Source organism: Salvia splendens, chromosome 8, assembly GCF_004379255.2.
Source record: "Salvia splendens isolate huo1 chromosome 8, SspV2, whole genome shotgun sequence".
Taxonomy (NCBI): domain Eukaryota; kingdom Viridiplantae; phylum Streptophyta; class Magnoliopsida; order Lamiales; family Lamiaceae; genus Salvia; species Salvia splendens.
The window spans coordinates 26,548,352-26,570,274 of NC_056039.1; the positions used below are offsets into that span (position 1 = coordinate 26,548,352).

Consider the following 21,923-nt stretch of genomic DNA (forward strand, 5'->3'; position numbering starts at 1 on the left):
ATTTTTCCAAAAGAGGAAATGTAACATTTTTTATGGGACAAATTAAAAAGGAAAGTATGACGTCTACTATAGAACGGATGAGAGGTAGTATATAGATCTACTAGAATTTAAAAACATCCTTCTAAAACAGAAATTCTATTCTCAAAATCTGCACAAAGTGATAAACAGAAATTCTATTCTAGTATCAGAATCTACCTGTCTAACTCCTCTGCTGCAACTATCAACCTATTGCAGATATAATTAAATCATCAATAATCCTAATTGACAAAAAAAAAAAAGAAGTCTAGGAACTGGAAGGCCGATGAGGAGGTCGAGAGTCATGGTGGTGGTGGATGATGGGCATAGTCCTCGTCCCCGAAGCAGTAACCGCCCTCACATGGCCCACCATGGACACCTGCAGCGCCTCCTCCTCATACGCCCTCCGCTCCATCTCCTCCATCCTCGCCTTCTTCTTCGCCTTCACCAGCACCGCCCTCGCCAGCAGGCTCAGCAGAAACACCCCCACCCCCGCCCCGATGGCTCCCCCCACCGCCATCCTCCACTGGCTCTCCCTCCTCCTCAGCGGCACCAGCGGCGACTCCACCACCACCCCGAAGTGCCCCTGCCCCGTCGCCACGCACACGTTCGCCCGCGGCTGCCTCCACAGGCTCACCCTCCCGTCCTCCTCGAACCTCGCACACATCGGGATCATCCCATTCTTCTCATTCGCGCCGCTGAAGTCGATCTTGATCGGCCTCATCCCGGCCTGGATCCGGACCTCCGCGGCCGCCCCGATGTTGTAGGCCAGCAGGCCTAGCACCGGGGATATGAGCTCGTACCCGGAGAGCTCGTAGTTCGAGTAATACAGCGACGACCAGTTCGATCCCAGCTTTTGGCGGATTATTAAAATTCTTTTCGAGCAGGGGCGGGCGTATGTGCCTGCGCTGAGCTCGAATTCCTTTATCGTGGCTCCGTAACGGCGCAGGCTACCGCAGCGGAGCCGGACCGTGTCCACGTGTATGCCGGAGAGATTAGAAGGAAGGTTGATCTTATGGAGCTTTCCAGTGCGGAAACTCTTGGTGTAGGATTTGAACGTGTAGTCGCGGATCATGAGATCGAGGAGGCGCGCCGATTTTATCTCTTCCGCTTCAATTCTAAACGAATGTAACAGAAAAATGATCAGAGCGATTGTGGCGGGAGACGCCATTGATAGAGATGGAGAGGAAACTGAGCTTTCTCGTTTTGAATTTTTTGGGGGAATAAACTAATTTATGAGAAATTGCGGGGTAATTAGTGTTGGAACTAGCTAGGGGCTACTTGGTTAAAGGTGTAGATCGCAATTATGCATTGAATTATATATAAGCAACAAAATTTACCCCTAATTAAGTAGGAAATTATTTGATTCTCTCTCTTTTAATTTTTTGAATGGATGCTAGCCTTAAAATGCAGGGCATGACTTGGGAGGTCTTGGGGGATGATTAAGGGAGCGTGGGTTTGTTATTATAATTGATTCAAAAGTGGGAAGGAAAAAGGAATGATAACATGGTGAGAGTGAAGATGAAGTAGTCTCACTTCTTCTATGTTTGGAGATGTAAATGATCAATATATACACACACCACATTTACTAATTAATAAGTACTATGATTGTATGGTTTGATTACATGTCTCCCGCTCCAACCACTTTGTGGGCTACTATAATCATTACATTGCTTATTCTAAGGGGGACCATTCTTGCTTAATTATTTTCCTTCCAATAGTTAATTAGTAGTAGTAGATATACTGGAGTACTACTTTCTTTGCGACCACTGATTTTAATTATTTCTTAGCATCCTACAATAAATCTTAGGAATGTTAATCATTTCATATATATATCCGTTGCTGCGCCTTCTATCTGTAACTTATTTTCGCAATATTAGGAAGGGAATCAATGCTAAATTAAGAAAGCACAATATAGATCTCTTATTAAGGCTTCAAATGTCGTTGTTCATAATTTTAACGACATTGAAAATGGGCACTATTTCTTGACACGATGAGTGAGAGAGCCATTCCCATAGAAAACTAACTACTCATCACAGAGAAGGAAAGGTAAAAATCTATATGGCTTACATTAGATGACAAAAAAAAAAGGAATGAAGGATCAATGGAAGTTGACGTTGGAACCATATGTCATTCCAGCACGCCAGTTAGAAGGTGCAACGTTGTAAGCAATGATAGTTTCATGAGAAGTGTATGAGGTTAACTTGAACGAAAGCGACTGGCCTCCAAGAGTCGCGAAAGCCTGGTACGAGGCGCCCCAGTTGTGGCTCATGCTTATCCACCCGGTCTTGCTGCCCTTCACCCACATGTTGGCTATGTCCCCGCCTCCCCCCACATTCATCACGTACACCAGCAGCCAATACCCGTTCCCCTGGAGCATCAGGCGCACTCCACCCTTGCGCACGCACGTCACCCTTAAATCATACAATCACATCATTGTATAGTTGACCCATTTTAATAGTAGTGTGATAATGTGTGGTGGAAAGTTTTAAAAAGTATAAAGTGAACTGATTTTTTAGTATTGACTAAAATGACAAAATGAGACTAATTCTGGTTACATACCTGCGGAAGAGGACAGGTACGATGCCAGCCTTCCACTGAGCGATCTTCATGAAGGCGGGCTTGGACATGTCGAAGTGGGTGCGAGGAGGGTTGCACCAGCCGCCGTTGTTAGAATCCTGGGACCAGTTGGGAGGGCAGAGATTGGTGGCGGTGATGGTGGTGATCGGAGAATTCTTATAGCAATACTGTGATTTAGCGCACCGAAGCTGAAAGCACTGCCCGCAGCCGTAGCCGTTGTTGAATAGCACTGAGCTCAGCGCCGCCGTGTCGGTGCCGTATCCACTGTTGAACAAGTTTCCGTACCCACAAGCTCCTCCTGCCATCGTGCATCCAATGTCTTTTCTTAATATACATGTATTTCACCTTTCTTTTTATTTGTTCAAAATATAGAGTTTTGTATATTTGGCATTATATAGCATAGCAATCTTTTCAATGTTGGATTGTTTTATATTTATCAATTATAACCAGTAGACGTTGCATCTGAAAAAATTGTTGGCCCTAGTATAATACTACTAGTAATTTATATGTAAAGAGTTATCAAAATAGACAATATAATTTCCTAAAATGTGACAAAATTGAGATACCATCAAACTCTACTCTGCGATAACTATTTTCCACGGTGATGTAACAATCTTTTATTGTTATATATATAGAGGAATGATATGCTACATAACCTTATGTGAGCACCACTCTTGTTTAACCCACGTTTATCATTGTTCGTTTTGATTTATATATTTAGTTTAATTCTAATACATAAAAAAATGTTAATGCAATTTTTAATTTCACAAAATTCATAAAAATCAAAACTCGATTTGTTATGTTATTAATTTATTTGAAATAATAGAGAAAACGAGCAACGCTAAACGTGCGTTAAATTAAAAAAAATGGACTATGTAAATGAAACAAGGAGGGTAAGTATTAAAAAGGATTTTGAATGGAAGAATGAACTATATATATATATATATATATATATATATATATATATATATATATATATATATATATATATATATATATATTCATTTTTCTTGAGGTAATTAAAGGAATATATATTCCAACGTTAATTTCTTGTTTATAAACACATAATTTATGATAGTATAAAATATGAACGCAGTACCCATAGTTTCCGCAGCTGTCTCATCGCCATAAAATGTGGCATAAGCAAGTTTCCAAGGAGTCGGACGAAACACCGGCGAAGTGTATCCGGCTGCGACAGCCTTGCCCATGGCTGCCAGTGCCACCGCCAAGAACAAGAAGATGAGCGTCCATGAATCAAGGAAAGAAGCCATTGTTTTACTTAGCTTAGTTTTGCTACCTTTTAATTAGCTTCTTCTATACTAGATTTGTGTTGTGATGCCTAATTGACTTGGAAATGAGATGTTTATATAGTTTTGGCCATGTACATTGTGTACACTACGTGAGCTTCACAAACATGCAATTCCGACTCAAACGTTCTAATTTTATATTCTAGAAGTTGGATGGAGGAATAATTGATTTATCTTCTAACACAGTCAAACCGCAAGAATTTATTTTATACCATAAATTCTATGTAGACGTGTGGGCATGTCTTCTTGTCGGTTGCTACTATGACTTTTTTGGTTGGTTAGAATACTAGAAGTTCAATGTATGTATATTACTATAATATAGAAAATTGCACACGAAATTTAGTCTCCTAATTACATATTTATGGGACGGCGCAACCGGATATATAATAGAATTGGAGCAAACGATAAGGTAGACAAGGATTTAATATAGTTATGGCCTCTAATAAAATGAAGAGTATGTTTGCTATCCTTTTATTATGAAATGTTATGATATTTTATTTATATATTCTGTTGAAATGAAATTAGATATGCGACTCGACCTATAAATTAAGTTGGGTCTGTTTCCCAATTATGTACACTTAGTTTTTTTAAATATTCCGACTTTCGTTTACTTTCCCTTATCAACAAAGAATGCGCCTGCCCTTCGTTCCTATATGTTTTTGTCCTCAAACTCATATTCAAAGCATTTTATACTCTTACCCTCCCTAATATGAGTTGCTCTTGAACTTTTTCTGCTTTTGCCACGTGTGATCTTGCCTTAATACTCATAATTGATAGTAATTGATAATTTGTTCATAAATGGAAAAAATGCAATGCTCCACCTGTAGAGTTGACACATTTTTTTCGCAAGTTTAAGAAATTGACATTTAAAGATTCCATGTAGAGTTGACACAAATTTTTTTCACAAAGTTTAAGAAATTAATATTTAAAAATTAAAATGAAAGAATAAAGTAGAAAAAAAAAATAATATATGAAAAAAAGTAAAGTTTTTGTCAAAAAATAAAATAAAAAATAAGAGCATCCTCATTAGTGCTCTTGCCAACGGCATGGATGTAGGCCGGGACCCACTTCTACTCCATGTCCTTAGGTAAGAGCACAACACCCACATCCGTGCTCTTCCGCAAGGACAGGCTCAAGGGTCCCAACATTCTATTATTCAATTTAAATAAAAATATTTCCACATATTAAAATGCATTAAAATTACCCGTAATACTATTACAAATTATAAAAAAAAATTACATAATTAAAATCCTAAAAATTTAAAATTACATAATTAAACTCCTAAAAAATAAAAATTACATAATTAAACTCCTAAAAGATTAAAATTACATAATTAAAGGCTAAAAATACCCCCGTGGAAGACTATTCATCTAGCTCTACCCCCAATATTCTTTGGAGACCCCGTATCAATGCCACATGCGATCGAAGTTGCTCGGGGGTCATAGTTGACATATCGGCCAAATTGAGTTGGGCCAAAACCCCCCAAAACGAGTTGGTGGGGGTTTGAGGTGGCACAAAGGGAGCGGGAGCGGGGGCGGGATCGGGATCGGGAGCGGGAGCGGGGGCGGATGGAGTCGCGGCGAGATGACGGTTGGCCGTCGACTTCTCTCTTCCTTGCGGCCGGCGTTGGGAACTACTTGGGCCGGCGTCGGGGCTACCAAAGTTAGCTCCGGCGAGCTGGGTGGACACCTCATCGGAGCCGGCGTCGGATAGGGATACCGACCTCGACCGTTTGCTGGAGGAGCTAGAGGAGGATGATACGCCTCCCCTATACTTCCGATACACACGCACCTCCTGCCAAACATTGAGGTAGTTGAACGGTTTGTAGTGTTGGGATTGGTAGGTCGCCAACGCAGCACTATGATGTCGACCTCGCTTCTGCCGCTCCCCGCCGATCGCTCTTCCTGGAGGTAATACCCCTGAAACTTTTGGATTTCTTCGTTGGCTCTGTATATGGCATTGCGCACCATACTCTCGTTGCGCTCGATTGTTCCAGCCGGCCGGTTTTGATTGTACCGGCGACAGACGCGCCACCAAAAATGGTCCCCAGATTGGTTCGTGCCAATCTCCGTATCTTCGGAGATAGACAAAAACAATTTGAATAATTGATCCATCTCCCCCGGAGTGTACGGGGTGCGGATACCACGAGTAGGAAGATGAGGAGTTTGAGAGCTGTCGCTCCCTCCCGCTCTAGGTACGGGTGGTTTGGGTGCCCACCCGTATTGCTCATCGGGGGCATCTTGGTCGTCCACCGGGTAAGGCTGATAGCCACTCAGAGCTTGCGAACTTTGGGTTTGAGGAGGGGCCGAAAATTCCGTTTCCGGACTAGGAAATGATTGCGAGCCGAACCATTCGTGGTTCCAACCGCGGGAGTCGAAGGGGTGATCACCGGAGCCGGACATTTTTTTGTTGTAAGAGTGAAAGAAAGATTGAGAATTGTAAGAATGGAAATGAGAGAATTTAGATGAGAATTGTGTAGTAAGGTATTAAATTTTTTGTATCGAAGTGGGGGTATTTATAGATGAAAATGTGAATTTTTGGGGAAAAGATATTGAAAAATAAATTAAAAGTGGAGAGAAAACAGATATAATTTTTTGGGAAGTGAGAAAATATTTTTTTTATTTTTAAAAAAAAGGAAATTCCAACAGCATTGCCATTGGTCAATCAGGCGTTGACACGTGTGCTGCTCGCTGGCACGGACGTGCTCGATGCATCGAGCCACGCCGCGCCAGCGGCAAGAGCGCAGCGGCGAGCAGCGGTGCGCCACGCCCCTGGCACGGACGACCGGACGACCGGACGACGTGGTGTCACCGCTGCGGATGCTCTAACTCAACTAATATTATGGAAATCTGAAAAGTAATAGAAGTCGGAAATACCATTTATTCAATTATTTTTTAGGATCACGTCGTCTAATGGTTTAACCACCTAACTACTTAAAAGTCCTTTTTCCACTTCCTTCTTGTTGCATTTTGTAATTCTACCATCAGTTGTATCACGATTTCATTTTTGTCGCATTTCTAACTTCTTCTACTTCCAGTTGTATCACAGTTGCTAATTGAAAGGCCGTATAAGGGTGGCGCAATCCGATGAAGTGAGCATATATTCAATAAATCTATCATCCATTACTAAATAGTATTAACTAATTTGCCGGAAGAAATAGGCAAACCTTTGATGAAATCTAAACTGATATGAATCCATGACTTAAGTCGAATTGGTAAGTAAGGGTTGTGAGAGACCAAGATAGGCTGATGTATCAGGGTCCATTATATGTAATCCCAGCCTCCGTGTAGAACTAGTGACCAAATATTAACTATTAAATTTAAATTTTGATGGATAAGATGTGATGACTCATTTAATTCACCCTACGGATATTTTAGTCATTATTATATACTCCCTCCGTGCCACAAGATTATGCATTCTTTCCTTTCTAGTCCGTCCCACAAGAATATGCACTTTCCAATTTAGAAAACTCATTTCCTTCTAATTAGGTGGGACTCATTCTACACTAACAATACTTTAATTACTTTTTCTATCTACCTCTCTATTACTTTACCAATTTTGCATTAAAATCCGTGCCGAACTCAAGGTGCATAATCTTTGGAGACAGATGGTGACTCAACTTTATTTTACCCAAATAATACCCACAAGTGTACGGGGTTATTGTAGCCTTTAGCAAGCAAGAGTATATCGTATCCCACAGAGACAATTAAGTGTAAACCTAAGTACCACAAACAAATTTCAAGTACTATCCAGACAATCAGAAAATTTTTGAGTTTTGAAACTAACAACTACTAGAAGCATATAAATTCATAGATTAAATTAAAGCACTTAAACAAGAAAGCAATTAAGCAAGTTGTGTAAGATGATGGAGAAATATGCAGAATTCAGGGATCTGATGCACAACTCATAGTCTAACCCAATTGAAATAGATTTACCATTTGAAGTCTCCAGAATTGTTGAATCAATCACAATTATAGATTAAATCCCCTCCCGAGGAGAGAAATATGTAGATTCAGTGTAATAATTGAAGCCACATTCTAATTCTTAGACATAACTCCTAATAGTTTGATTAGATTAATGATCCCACTCAGAATCTCAACTCTCCCGGGTTCTATTGAATTAAGGTGTGAATTATTCATCTTTCAAGATTAATTATTTCATCTCCCGATTACTCTAATAAACTCTAACACTCCCAATTGGGGATCAAGCAATTGATAGGAAAAGCACAAGAATAATTCAAACAAGATAAAACGAAGTCAATTGGATTAAAACTATGAATCAATGCATCTTCACTAAGAATTCTACACAAAGAGTTTAGCTACTCATGTTCATTGTAGAAAACAAACCAAAGCTAAGAAAAACATAGAGAAACATGATACAAATTATAATTGGCCGAGGAATCGAAGCTGGAATCTTCAATCTTCTTCCAAAAGTTCTCCAGAGAGATAAAGTGTGTCTAAGGCGGCTGGAACTAAATGTCAAGAATTGACCTAAATCTTTCCTCTTATTCTCATTTTTCTAAAAATCGCGTTGGACTCAGAAAAATGCCAAATTGGCGAACCCGGCCGGGTGGAATTAATCCACCAGAAAAACACAGGGTAGAAGTTTCTGGAGTCTCCACGTTATAGAAGAACCACCCGGCCGGGTGGAATTATTTCCCACAAAAATCACCCGGCCGAGTCTAGCGAATTCGGTACTCACTGGACTTCTTCAAGCTTTGTGTTGACACCCGGCCGGGTGGAATTTAACCATAGAATATTCACCCGACCGGGTGGAGCTCTTTTTACTCCATTTTCACCTATTTTTGCCCAAAACACTCAATAAACACGTGAACTCCAAAACATATAGTAATTGGCTGGAAATAACCATTTTGAGCACAAAAACTCAACAATTATGCACATCAACATACCAATCACAACACTACAAATACGAGTTTGTCAACTCCCTCAAACTTAGACTCTTGTTTGTCCTCAAATAAGAATAAGAAATCATGAAGGACAAATTGATGTACTGCTTCAGAAAATTTTTCAAAACAAGTCCGAATGGATGAAACATACAAAAATCATTGAAATATTAATTGGAGTTACTGTCTCGTATATCACTTGATGTCAATGCTCTCACAAGGTTCAGGGAGTGTGATTTTCTCCCTTTTTCATTTTTCCCTCTCACTCAAGTGTATAAAGAGGTAATATAAGCACTCAAATCAAGTAACATGTAATGCTTACCATAGGCTTGCTCAACGTCAAACATCTCCTCAACTCAGATGTGAAAGGGAACCTAAGATCAGAAAGATCTTTATTCGGGTTGTAATGTAGGCTCTTTGGACGGTAGGGAACATTTAGGCTATAGTGACTAAAGAATATAAATGAAGCACACATATCCAACAATAACCATTCACCAAAACAAAACTCAGATAAGCTTTAATTCATCAAGCTTCCTTCTAACTTCCAAGACCCACTTATTAATATCCCCAACATCACATTTTATTTTTATTTATTTTTATTTATTTTTATTTCTTTTATTATTTTGTTTTTCTTCTAGACTTCGTCTAGCTTATACCTCCTTTTTCTTTTATTCTCTAATTTCACCCCTTCCTTGAAAACTTCCCCTTCCTTGAAAACTTATGATAGTGTGCTTCCCATTTTTGTAGGATTTCACTTTAAAGAGTGATTTAAAACATTGCTTTACAACTATCAAACAAATTTTTAGGCTACGAAGGCTAACTAGGGAATTTACCAGTGTATGAGGATAATCAAAGAATGCCTAACTTCATCCCTTAAGTTCACACCCACTATGTAGATTCGATATGACGAGGAGCAAGTTCTAGAAACAAAAGCAAGTACTCAATCAAATCACACACGAAAGGATTATGGCTCAAAATCTCACAGAGATTAGTATTGACCAAGCAAACAAGCACTTCATTCGCAGTTAAATCATGGGTTGATCAAGTAAGTTCCTAACCATTCTAACCAATTTTTTTTAAGTCAAAACAATTATCATCATAAGCTACCAATCCACTGCTCAGCACGAATTATCTTACATTCATCCATATTCAAATTCAAGTTCCACATGCGGGACTTACACCAAATGACACAAATCAAATCAAAATAAAAGCAAAAAAAATAGTTTCAAGTACATATCCCTTAGATCAAATGGAGAAATATGCAACCAATCCACGTCAGAACCCCCCTAAACTTATTCAAGACATATGATAGAATAAGTTTGAAGAAGAGTGGATGGTTGGGATACCTCTAGTCAGACGACGGTAGGAACCTCGCATAATTGGCCTGGTAGAAGGCCTGATGCTCCGCGTCACTAGCATCGATCCGAGTTTCCAAGTGCTGGATCCGGTCCCCAAATTGGTCTAACCGAGTGTCGTACAGGTCCCTCCACATTGCAGCATCTGCATTCCATTGTCGTGCCTGGGCCTCCTGCTGTGCTTGCCTAACCTGAAGTGCTCTGACCTCTGCAGCTATCTCCGCCAAGTAGCTATCTCTGGATGGTCGCCCCCATGGTTGGCCCCTCTTGGCCTGACTGCCCTGACCTACTTCAAACTCAGAGGCGACGTCATCATCATCCTCATCCATGGTTGCCGGAGCATTTTGGATCTGCATAGGCTCCTCGGGGATATGGGGTTGTGGCAAATAGTTCGGGTCTACGTATACCGACCTAGCATCTGGAGGGCATTTCCCTTGAGGTGGGTCACTCTCGATTTTGTTCCTATGGGCTTGGGAGTTCATGTTCCAATTTACTTGGTAACCCCATCCTCCGACTGCGAAGAGTTATGGGTCGGGGAATCTGATGGATGTACTTGCATCCAACTTGAAGTATCATGCACCCCGCCTATCGACCATGATCATGTTCTCCTTCTTGAGTGATTCCTAGTCTAATACCATGGAGCCTTGATCGGCTTCCCGATTGTCAAAGCTAACCTCGAGCTTGTAAGCCAATGCAGCTATCACTCCCCCACAACAGAGCTTGCCAGTCTTCTTCCTTGCATGCCTCTCCAAATGCTTTATCATATAGTGACCTGTGTTGACTCGCCGTCGACTTAACACCCCCCACAAAATGAAGAGCATTTCTGTTGAACAGCTTCCGGCTTCCGTGTGGCCAAACGAAAAGTACACCAAGGCCTTCATCATGTACCTTAAGACCGGGTTTCTAATCGAGTGGATCTTGGCTCTAGACGGAATGAATGTCTGGCCGGTACTAGAGCTCTCCTCATTGAGTGTGATCTTTCTCCAGAAATCGTCACGGTCGTACTCTGCAGGCTCCTCAGTATAACCTTCTTCCACCTCACCCATCAATTTGAAGAGATCGTTGAACTCCGCTAATGTAAGGGTGTGTTCTTCATTCACGAGTCGGAAAGAAAGCGACTCTATCTCTTTGCCCGCGGTTTCCACATGAAGGGTAGTGAGGAACTCTACAGTGAGGGCCTTGTAAGACCCAAACTTCTTCGTGAAGAGATACGTAAGGTGCCCCGCTTCCAAAAGGTGGTCCTAAGAACGTTGGATACCTAAACCATTGATTGTGCTCCAATTGGGGCACCGCGAATGTACGTTATCTAGTGCAGCTAGGGTTTCCCATCTCTTTGACTCCCCTCTCCGAAGGGTGACACCGACCTTATGAGCCTTGAGAATGGTTGGGGCCATGGAAATTGTACCTGGAAAGAGGAATATTAGGGCAAGTTCGTTCTTTACAACATAGTAATCAATAAAGCTCCCGAACTCCCCCAAACTTAAGTTCACAATCAAAGATTTATGAAAGGCAAGCATCACAAGCAAGACAATGAGACATTAGGAAGATAGACTCAATTTCTAAAATCAAAAGCACCACAAGCAAAACAATAGGGAGATAGACTCAATCCCTATGCATAGCATATAAACAAGCAAGTAAAGCAAAAACAATTAAGTAGATAGACTCGATTCCTACAATCACTTTCATCACACACATTAGCAAGGAGATAGACTCAATCCTTTCCACGTTCATCACCCCAATCATCAAAATTTGTGTTCCCCCCCCATTGCACATCATACTTAACACATAATCCACACAATTCTCAATAACAAGGGAGATAGACTCAATCCCTATACCAAAACAACAAAAAACATCACTCAAATTCATAGAAACCAAGAGCATAATCACACAAGGCCTACTCTACTCATAGAAGTCTCGACAATTGCATGCCTTGGACACCAAAATTTCGAGCTCCACTATAGCAACACTAGGCAAAACCTCCAACTTCAAATTTAAAGCACACCACATGAACTTCATACTCAAAATTCGACAATAAACCCAAAAATTCAAGTCTAGAAGAGGAAGAGCATACTTTTCATGTTTAAGATGAAAGAAATATTGAGTTTCCTCTTCCCTTTGCAAGCAAGGTTGAAAAACTCCAAAATTTCTCAAACTAATCGAACACAATTCTTCAATGTGGTGAAATTAGTGGAAGAGTAGAATGAATTTGTGGTGGGTGTATGAGATTAGTGTGAATTTGTGTGTATTGTAGAAAAATCGAAGGAGGGAAGAAGAAGGGGGGCGTCGGGTGTGAGAGTAGGAGAGAGGCGGGTACCTAGTATTTAAATCTAGGGTTTGCAGCGGACCCAGCAGGGTGGAATTATTGAACAAGAAAAATACCCGGACGGGTGAAATCCACAGACCTTTTTCTTCACAAACTGGATGACCCGACCGGGTGCAAATAGTATACAAAAAATTCACCCGGCCGGGCAAAACTCTCTGTACTGTCTCTTCACAATTTCACCGACCCGACTGGGTCCAATTTAGCAACCGAAATATCACCCAGTCGGGTGACACTTTCGGGGCATATTTTCCAGCAGATTCTGATTCTGCGCCCCTTTTTGGCCAATTTCTTCAGCTAATTCCTGCAGAGGGTCAGCTCCCAAACACAACCAACTCCACAATCTAATGGGACAACTTAGGGACAAAAAGACTAAAGGAAAAAATGAAAGCAGACATGCATACACCCAAAAGAAGAAATGACTCAAACATGCCAAGAAAAATAAATCAAAACTCATACTAAAAAATCACACAAAAAGTGATAAAGTTACCTACTAGGGGTTGCCTCCCCTAAAGCGCTTTTGGTTAAAGTCGTTAGCTCGACATCTCCATAGTGGTTCATTGGGGCTCCAAAGAGAGCCGGAATACCTCCTCCTTCTGTTCCATAGTATGAAATTTCTTCACATTCTGACCATTGGCCGTGAAACTCACCCATCATCAGCTTCAAGCTCCAAAGCTCCATTCTTCATCACAGTTTTAACTTTGAAAGGGCCGGAACACCTTGAATTGAGGTTTTCGGGGAAGAGTTTCATCCTTGCATTGAACTACAACACCAAATCTCCTGGGAAGAATTCCCTCTTCTCGATCATCTTATCATGATAGGTTTTGAGACGCTCAAGCGCCTCATTCCGGAACTCATCAAGGAAGTTCAGATAAGATTGTCTCTCCTTCCCCGCCTTGTAGTAATTGGCATTTAACTGCTTCACGGCCCAATATGACTTATGCTCAAGCTCCACCGGAAGATGGCAAGATTTCCCAAACACTAGTTGGTACGCTGACATGCCGATTGGCGTTTTATAGGCTGTTTTGTATGCCCAAAGTGCATCGTCGAGCTTCAACGCCAAATCTTTTCTGTTGGCGTTCACAGTTTTCTCCAAGACGCCTTTGATTTCCCTATTGGCCAACTCAGTTTGACCATTGGCTTGAGGATGGTACAGCAAAGTGATTCGATACTTAACACCATATTTGCTCAACACAACTTCCAACCATTTATTCTTGAAGTGGGATCCATCATCACTAAGTAAGGCTCTCGGCGCCCCGAACCTCGTGAAGATGTTCTTTTTCACAAAGTTGATCACTACCTTGGAAGAATTAACCAAAGTAGGGATAGCTTCCACCCATCGGGAGACATAATCAATCGCCAGAAGAATGTACTGATAGCCAGAGGAAGGTGGGAAGGGGCTCATAAAGTCGATCCCCCACACATCAAAGAGCTCTATCTCTATAATAGTAGTCATCGGCATTTCTTTCTTCTTGGAGACACCCCCATCCTTTGGAATTCATTGCAGTGGAGAAAGAAATTCTGACAGAACACTTTCATTGTCGTCCGATTAGCTCTAAAATGTCCTCCGCTAGGACATAGAGTGGCAATTTCTGATCACCGCTTCCCATTGCTCATCAGGAGTACATCTTCTAATCACCATGTACACGCACCTTCTAAATAGGAGTGGCTCATCCCAAAAATAGAACTTGATGTCATGAAAGAACTTCCTCCTTTTGATGCTTGTTGAGGCCCTCTGGAACCACCTTGGCTACAAGGAAGTTCACAATATCTGCAAACCATGGCGATGAGCTTTGAGCATAGAAGAGATGCTCATCAGGAAGCTCCTCATTTATAGGCTTCTTCAAGTTCTCCCCTTCAAAACAGTGCTCCAATCTAGATAAGTGGTCAGCTACCACATTCTCACACCCCTTTCGGTCCCGGATTTCCAAGTCGAATTCTTGGAGCAGAAGAACCCAACGAATCAATCTAGGCTTGGTGTCCACCTTGGCAAACAGGTAGCGAATGGTGGCGTGATCCGTAAACACAATGGTTTTTGCTCCAATGAGGTATGGGCAAAATTTATCGAAGGAATACACCACGGCCAACATCTCCTTCTCCGTGGTGGTGTAATTTGCCTGAGCTGGATCTAAAGTCCAGCTTGTATAATAAATCACCCTGAACACCTTATCTCTTTTCTGCCCTAACGCTGAACCCACGGTCACGTCACTAGCATCACACATAATCTCGAAAGGCTGTGACCAATCTGGGAATTAACTACGGGAGCACTCACCAACACCTTCTTCAAATTTACAAAGGCTTGCAAACATTCTGCAAAAAAGTTGAACTTGACATCCTTGGCTAGCAGGTTGGAAAAGGGACGAGCTATTTGGGAGAAATCTTTGATAAATCGGCTGTAAAACCCAGCGTGCCCCAAAAGCTCCTCGTGGCTTTCTCACTAGATGGTGGTGGCATCAGCTCAATAGCCAAGATCTTGGCCCTATCAACTTCAAGTCCCGCAGCAGAGATCTTGTGCCCAAGCACAATACCATCACTCACCTTAAAATGACACTTCTCCCAGTTGAGCAACAAGTTAGTCTCCTCGCACCTCTGCAAAACTCTAGTCAAATTATCCAAGCAGTGATCAAAGGAGGACCCGAAAACCAAGAAGTCATCCATGAAGACTTCCATTATGTCTTCCACCATGTCGTGGAAAATAGACATCATACACCTCTGAAATGTGGCAGGGGCGTTGCACAGCCCAAAGGACATCCTCCAAAAGGCATAAACACCATACATGCAAATAAAGGCCAATTTATATTGGTCTTCTGGGGCGATCAAGATCTGATTGTATCCAGAATAGCCATCGAGGAAGCAGTAGTGCTCATATTCCCCCAATCTGTCGAGCATCTGATCAATAAACGGTAGAGGGAAATGGTCCTTCCTCGTGGCTGCATTAAGTGTTTTGTAGTCAATGCAAACTCGTCATCTTGTCACCAGTCTAGTGGCTATCATCTCGTCATTGCCACCTTGTATCACAGTCATTCCACCCTTTTTCCTACTACGTGGGTAGGGCTCACTCAATCACTGTCAGAGATATCATATATGATCCCGGCTTTCAACCACTTCAATACCTCATTTCTCACCACATTTTGCATTATTTGATTGAGCCTCCACTGGTTCTGAGCTTTAGGCTTGGACCCCTCTTCTAGCAGAATTCTGTGCATGCAGACTATAGGGCTGATAACCTGAAGGTCGGAAATAGACCACCCAATAGCTTCCTTGTACTTCCTAAGTACTCTAAATAATTTATCAAGTTCGGTAGGAGAAAGTGATGAAGAGACAGTTACCGGAAAAGTCTCATTCTCCTCAAGAAATGCATATTTGAGGTGTGAAGGCAACGGCTTGAGTTCCTCTTTCTTCTCATCTTTTTCTTCCTCATCTGCCGGATCTTTAAGAGGCAAGAACTTGTTGTTCCTTCTTGGAATCTCTACACCAGAATTAAGAGCGCCCACAAAATGAAGTAGCTCCTCAATATGCTCAGACACTTGCAGATTGTCCGAAGAGAGTAAACACTGCGATAGGCATCGCTCCGGTCTGTCTTGATAAGAGATAATGTGGGCTACCTCTCTCACATAATCATTGATCACTTCTATCATGTTGCATTGCTTAAACCTCCAAGCATCCTCATCATCATATCTCTACATCACATCATAGATGGAGAATGTGATACTCTCTTCATTCAATCGGAGAATGAGTTCTCCTTAGTGCACATCAATCAGTGCTCTCCCCGTAGCTAAGAAGGGTCTGCCTAGAAGGAGTGGAACATGCCTATCTTCCTCCATATCAAGCACTACAAAGTCTGTCGAAAAAATAAATTCCCCGACCTTGATAAGTATATCCTCCACAATCCCTTTAGGATAAGACATTGTTTTGTCAACAATCTACAGTGATATAGTAGTGGGCCTGAGCTATCCAATCTTCAATTTCTGGAACAAAGAATAAGGCATCAGATTAATGCTTGCCCCCAGATCACATAGAGCTCTGCCCTCTTGGCTACCTCCCACTATGCAAGAGATGGTAAAACTTCCTGGATCTTTCAGTTTAGCTGGCAACTTCTTTTAAATGATGGCGCTGCAATTTTCAGTCATATTCACAGCTCGTACTCCATCCATCTACTCTTGTTGGAGACCACATCCTTGAGAAATTTGGCATAACTAGGCATCTGCGGTAATGCCTCCACTAGTGGGATGTTTATCTGCACCTTCCTAAATATGTCCAAGAACCTCGAAAATTGAGCATTTGTCTTCTTCTTCTGAACACGTTAAGGATAAATGATCCTCACTTCAGCTGGAGTACGAGCTGTAGGTGGTGTAGGTGAAGGTATAGCCGTGTTCTCCTTAGGTGCAGTAGAAATCTGCATTGTCTCATCTTCTTCAACCAATTCCTCCTCTTCAGCTCTCTTTTCTGCTACTCTATTCTCTGATGGCATTGAAGGTCCCTGATAAGTCGTATTCTAGGCCTTGGTTACTGGTCAGTATAATGTGCATAAGTGGAATATATCTGCAAAACAGTTGCTAAAGTGTGTAAGGAAGTGTTCTAGCCAGTATGGGAATGTTAGGAGAATTCAGGTGAAAAGGGCGTCAGGATGTTGCTATCCTGACCATTATGCATGCTAAAAAGGCTCGAGATGGAGAAGAAGGATAGCTGGGAAGATTAGCCACAAGCAAGGGGGTAAAAGAGTAATTTCATGTTTGAAGTCTACCCTAAAAATCAAGGGAGGCCTCCCTATAAAAGGAAGCCACTTGGAGAGAGAATGAAAAATTAGTTCATCAACTCCTACACTTAGTTAGCAATCTCTCTTCGGTAGATCAATCCTTCAGCATTATCTTTCATATTCTCGTTCCTCGCCACAGCCATGGTCACTTGAAGATCATCAGTTCGCCGAAGTTCCATTCTCTCGTTCCAGTCAGCACGCTTCGTAGTGTTAACAGTTTCATCGCCCGGAGTGGCAAAACAATCTTTATTGCTTTCTTAGTTAATCGCACTTTGTTTTCTTACGTTGGATTTGTTGCACTTTCAATACTTGCTTACTTTGAAGTCTTAGTTGTGATCCAACGTTTCTATGATACGAAGTTGTTTTTGTGCATCGGTTCTTGTTTGATTTCATTCTTTTCTGCCTAGATAGCTTAGATCTAATCGTTACGGTAATTTCCAGTGTTGAGTCGCATGTTTTCATTTCTGTAGTTAATCTCTCTGAGTGTGCAAGTCTAGATAGTTGTTAGATTTTAGATCTGAAATGGATAAGTGTGAAAGCCTAGTTTACGTGATTTCTGCCACCTTGCATGTCACCCAGTTAGTTTAGTTGCAGTTTCGGTATTTGATCTTTTGATTTGAGGTTTTAATTGTAGATCTGTGTTCATGAAGTTGTTAATCTGTGTTTCTATGGTGATAATTCTGGATTCGCTGATTTGATTTGATTCATTTTGAAGAAGATAACATCTCCATCCAACTTTGGGACCACTTTTGCTTTTTAACCACTTTTTACTTTTGTCCTTTACTTTTCAGCTGTTACTTTTTCAGATCTGTAGGCCTAGTCACCTAACTACCTTTTCCCTCTGATATTCCGTTTAGCCTTTTATAGTAAACTCGTACCTTCCACATATTCCTAAACATCATGTTCCCCACTCTCACGTACACAAATGTCTGTCAAACATCTTTCACACCTCCTAGTCAGTAGAGTACCATCTTAAATTCCAGCCTAGATAAGTCTCAACCCAAAGCGTGGTAGCTAACTAAACCTCTCCAGAATATCATCACAATTCCCAAAGCGCATTCATCTCTGTGGGATTCGACCCTTACGTCCACTATACTAGTCAGTAGAAGTGGGTTGAGGAATTATTGATACCAGGTTCAGGCATACCTGGGGTTCCATCCTGATCAGTAGGATACATCCTGTGCTCGACACGACACCTGACAAAAACCTGCTCATTCAGTCCCTCGTAACTTGCTCCACTTCTTAATTGCACAACTTTGCAGTCCTTGGGATTTATGATGATGTTTGAAGGGAATTTTCCCGGTTGAGTGTTAGCACTCACAGTTTGGGAAATCTGACTTATCTGCGTGTCAATGTTCTTCAAATGTGTGGCCATACCTTGCATGTCTGATTCAACCTTCTCCATCCTTTGGTTTTTCTGATCCATGATCTTGTTCGTCTGAATCATGAAGGACTTGAATATGTCTTCTGTGGTCATCTTCTTCTGATCATAGACCATTCCATCAGTAACTGTGAATCCCGGGGGTGGTTGCAGAGCATTATTGGGGTTCCCATAGGAAAGGTTGGGATGCCCCTTGTTTCCGTACTGATTATAACCTCCACCCTGATAGTTGGGGCGGGAGTTATTATAGTACCTGCTGTTGCCCTCTTGATGCACGTAGTTCACGTCTTCTACACCTCCTTGGGGCTGTTGAGAGGGCTGCCCCATTGCCATGCAATAAAATTTCATAGTCAGAGCATCCAACTTGTCGGATAAGGTGCCAAATTGATCATTATCTGTAGTGGAAGCCGCTCTGTGCACCTTACTCTTCTCATTACTCCATCCTTCATCATTAGAAGCGAGCTCCTCAATTACTTCCATAGCTTCATTTACTGCCTTCTTGAGAAGAATTCCTCCTGAGCTCAAATTCAATTCCCGTTGTGCTTCAAGCACACACCCCTTGAAGAATGTAATGACTTGAGCTGTCGAGGTTAGCCCATGATTGGAACATTGCTTCATCAGGGCTTTGAATCTCGCTCATGCTTCCCTGATATTCTCCACAGGGTTCATCTGAAAGGAAATGATCTCATGTTGCCTCTTAATAGCCTCACTAGGGGGTAAAACTTTTCCAAAAACTTTTCCACCATAACATCCCATGTTCTAATAGACCCCGACTCCAAACTCTCCAACCAGTCCTTTACTGAATCATCTAAGGAAAAGGGAAACAACCTCAGTCGAAAATGCCCATCTGTCACTCCATTCAACTTCATAGTGTTGCAGACCTGAATGAACTTGGTGATCTGTGGATTTGCCCCTAAAAGCAATGTTCTCCGCTATCTGAATTAGACCTCTCCTCAGCTCAAAATTGTTGGCATCGATTTTATTGATAGGCGGTTGTGCCACTCCATGATAGGCATATTGATTCTGCACAGGCACCACCGCTGGTCTACGATTAACCAGGTTGCGCAACTCCTCCAGCTGCCGGAGAAGCTCGGCATTAGTGGAAGGAGGGTGTGGTTGATCGTTGTTATCTTCTGCCCCCTCCATCAGACTAGGAGGTTCCGAATCAAACTGAATACGGTCCTGAACTGGTGATAGGGAAAGATCCCTATGAACTGAGATGCTCATATGCGGTTAGGCAAATAATCTTGAATTTTCTTTTTGAGTCTCCTATATGCGTTCATCTTCCGGTTTGTTGCTTCAATCTCATGATCAAAAGGTTCTAGAGGCTGGCCTTTATAACGTGTGTGCATGCACCTAGAAAAGAAACACAAATGTGTGAACTCGAAAAATTTAAAGAAAAATAAAGCAATAAAATTAGAAGTAGTAATCTTGATTATCATCACGATATTAACCTATATATTACAAAAATTGTCCCCGGTAACGTCGCCAAAAACTTGACTCAACTTTATTTTACCCAATTAATACCAGCATGTGTACGGATTGTAACATTTAGCAAGCAAGAGTAATTTGTATCCCACAGAGACAATTAAGTGTAAACCTAAGTACCACAAACGAATTTCAATTACTATCCAGACAAACTAATAGAAGCATATAAATTCAGAGATTAAATTAAAGCACTTAAACAAGAAAGCAATTAAGCAAGTTGTGTAAGATGATGGAGAAATATGCAGAATTCAGGGATCCGATGCACAACTCATAGTCTAACCCAATTGAAATAGATTTACCATTTGAAGTCTCCAGAATTATTGAATCAATCACAATTATAGATTAAACCCCCTCCTGAGGTGAAAAATCTGTAAATTAGGTGTAATAATTGAAGTCCCCTTCTAATTCTTAGATCTAAATCCCAATGGTTTGATTAGATTAATGATCCCACTTAGAATCTCAACTCTCCCGAGTTCTATTGAATTAAGGTGTGAATTATTCTTCTTTCAAGATTAATTATTTCATCTCCCGATTACTCTAATAAACTCTAACACTCCCAATTGGTGATCAAGCAATTGATAGGAAAAACACATGAATAATTCAAACAATTGCAAGAACAAGATTAAACGAAGTCAATTGGATTAAAACTATGAATCAATGCATTTTCACCCAGAATTCTACACAAAGAGTTTAGCTACTCATGTTCATGGTAGAAAACAAACCAAAACTAAGAAAAACAAAGAGAAACATGATACGAATTACAATTGGCGGAGGAATCGAAGCTTGAGTCTTCAATCTTCTTCCAAAAGTTCTTCAGAGAGAGAAAGTGTGTCTAAGGCGGCTGGAACTGAATGTCAAGAATTGACCTAAATCTTTCCTCTTATTCTCCTCTTCTAAAATCGTGTTGGACTCAGAAAAACGCAAGATTGACAGACCCGGCCGGGTGGAAGTTTCTGGACTCTCCACGTTATAGAAGAACCTCCCGGCCGGGTGGAATTATTGCCCACGAAAATCACCCAGTCGGGTCTAGCAAATTCGGCACTCACTAGACTTCTTCAAGCTTAGTGTTGACACCCGGCCGGGAACCATAGAATATTCACCCGACCAGGTGGAGTGATACGAAGCATATTTCCTATATTTTTTCCCCTTAGACTATACATTTTTATGTAAATTATAACTCATCAAAGAGTGCTTTTATTGAAGTTTAGGATTTTAAAGCGGGAAGGTTGTCGGAAGTGCACACTTGAGGATTCCAGAACTAACACCCGGTCGGGCGATTTCAGTAAGGTAGGAGGAGTCCAGAGAGAACACCCGGTCGGGTGTTCTGACATCACCAAATCACCCGGTCGGGTGTTTCCCGCGATGCACCCAGTAGCAGTTCGCCCGGTCGGGCAAATTTCCTTTTTAATTTCGCCCGGTCGGGCGTTTCGGAGCTTCAACCACTTATTGGCAGTTTACTCGGCAGTTGAAGAGGGAAAAAAGAAGAAAAAAGAATCAGACGAGAGGAATTCCAGAGAGGAAAAAAGAGAGAAAAGGGATAAAGAGAGGAGGAAGAAGAAAAGGAAGAAGTTCCGGCCAACATTCTGACGATCCGTCTCCAAACCACAATTCCACTCAACGAGAGCATCCTTCCTATGGTATTTATTGCGAATCACTATGTGTTTAGGATAAGCTCTTTATGTTGCTCCAAGTTGTAATCTAGGCTTTGTATAGATGTTTTTACACCATTGAACTCATATGTTTGTTACCAACAATGTGCTTAAAGTTATTCATTATGTTTTTGGCTAATAATTTAGTGTTGTTATTTCCTTTGCTATT

General features: G+C 41.4%; 2 protein-coding genes across 2 annotated transcripts; both read right to left on the minus strand.

Annotated features, from left to right (window-relative positions):
- Window positions 1-127: 127 nt before the first annotated feature.
- LOC121745991 lies at window positions 128-1,524 on the minus strand. Its single transcript, XM_042139935.1, has one exon. It carries the CDS (start codon window positions 1,184-1,186, stop codon window positions 284-286), a length of 903 nt encoding a protein of 300 aa, XP_041995869.1. The 5' UTR covers window positions 1,187-1,524; the 3' UTR covers window positions 128-283.
- A 592-nt stretch (window positions 1,525-2,116) lies between these two features.
- LOC121744930 (expansin-A7-like) lies at window positions 2,117-3,866 on the minus strand. Its single transcript, XM_042138643.1, has 3 exons — window positions 3,695-3,866; window positions 2,578-2,893; window positions 2,117-2,429 (listed from the first exon to the last, which is right to left on the minus strand). Exons 1-3 carry the CDS (start codon window positions 3,864-3,866, stop codon window positions 2,117-2,119), a joined length of 801 nt encoding a protein of 266 aa, XP_041994577.1.
- Window positions 3,867-21,923: the final 18,057 nt, after the last annotated feature.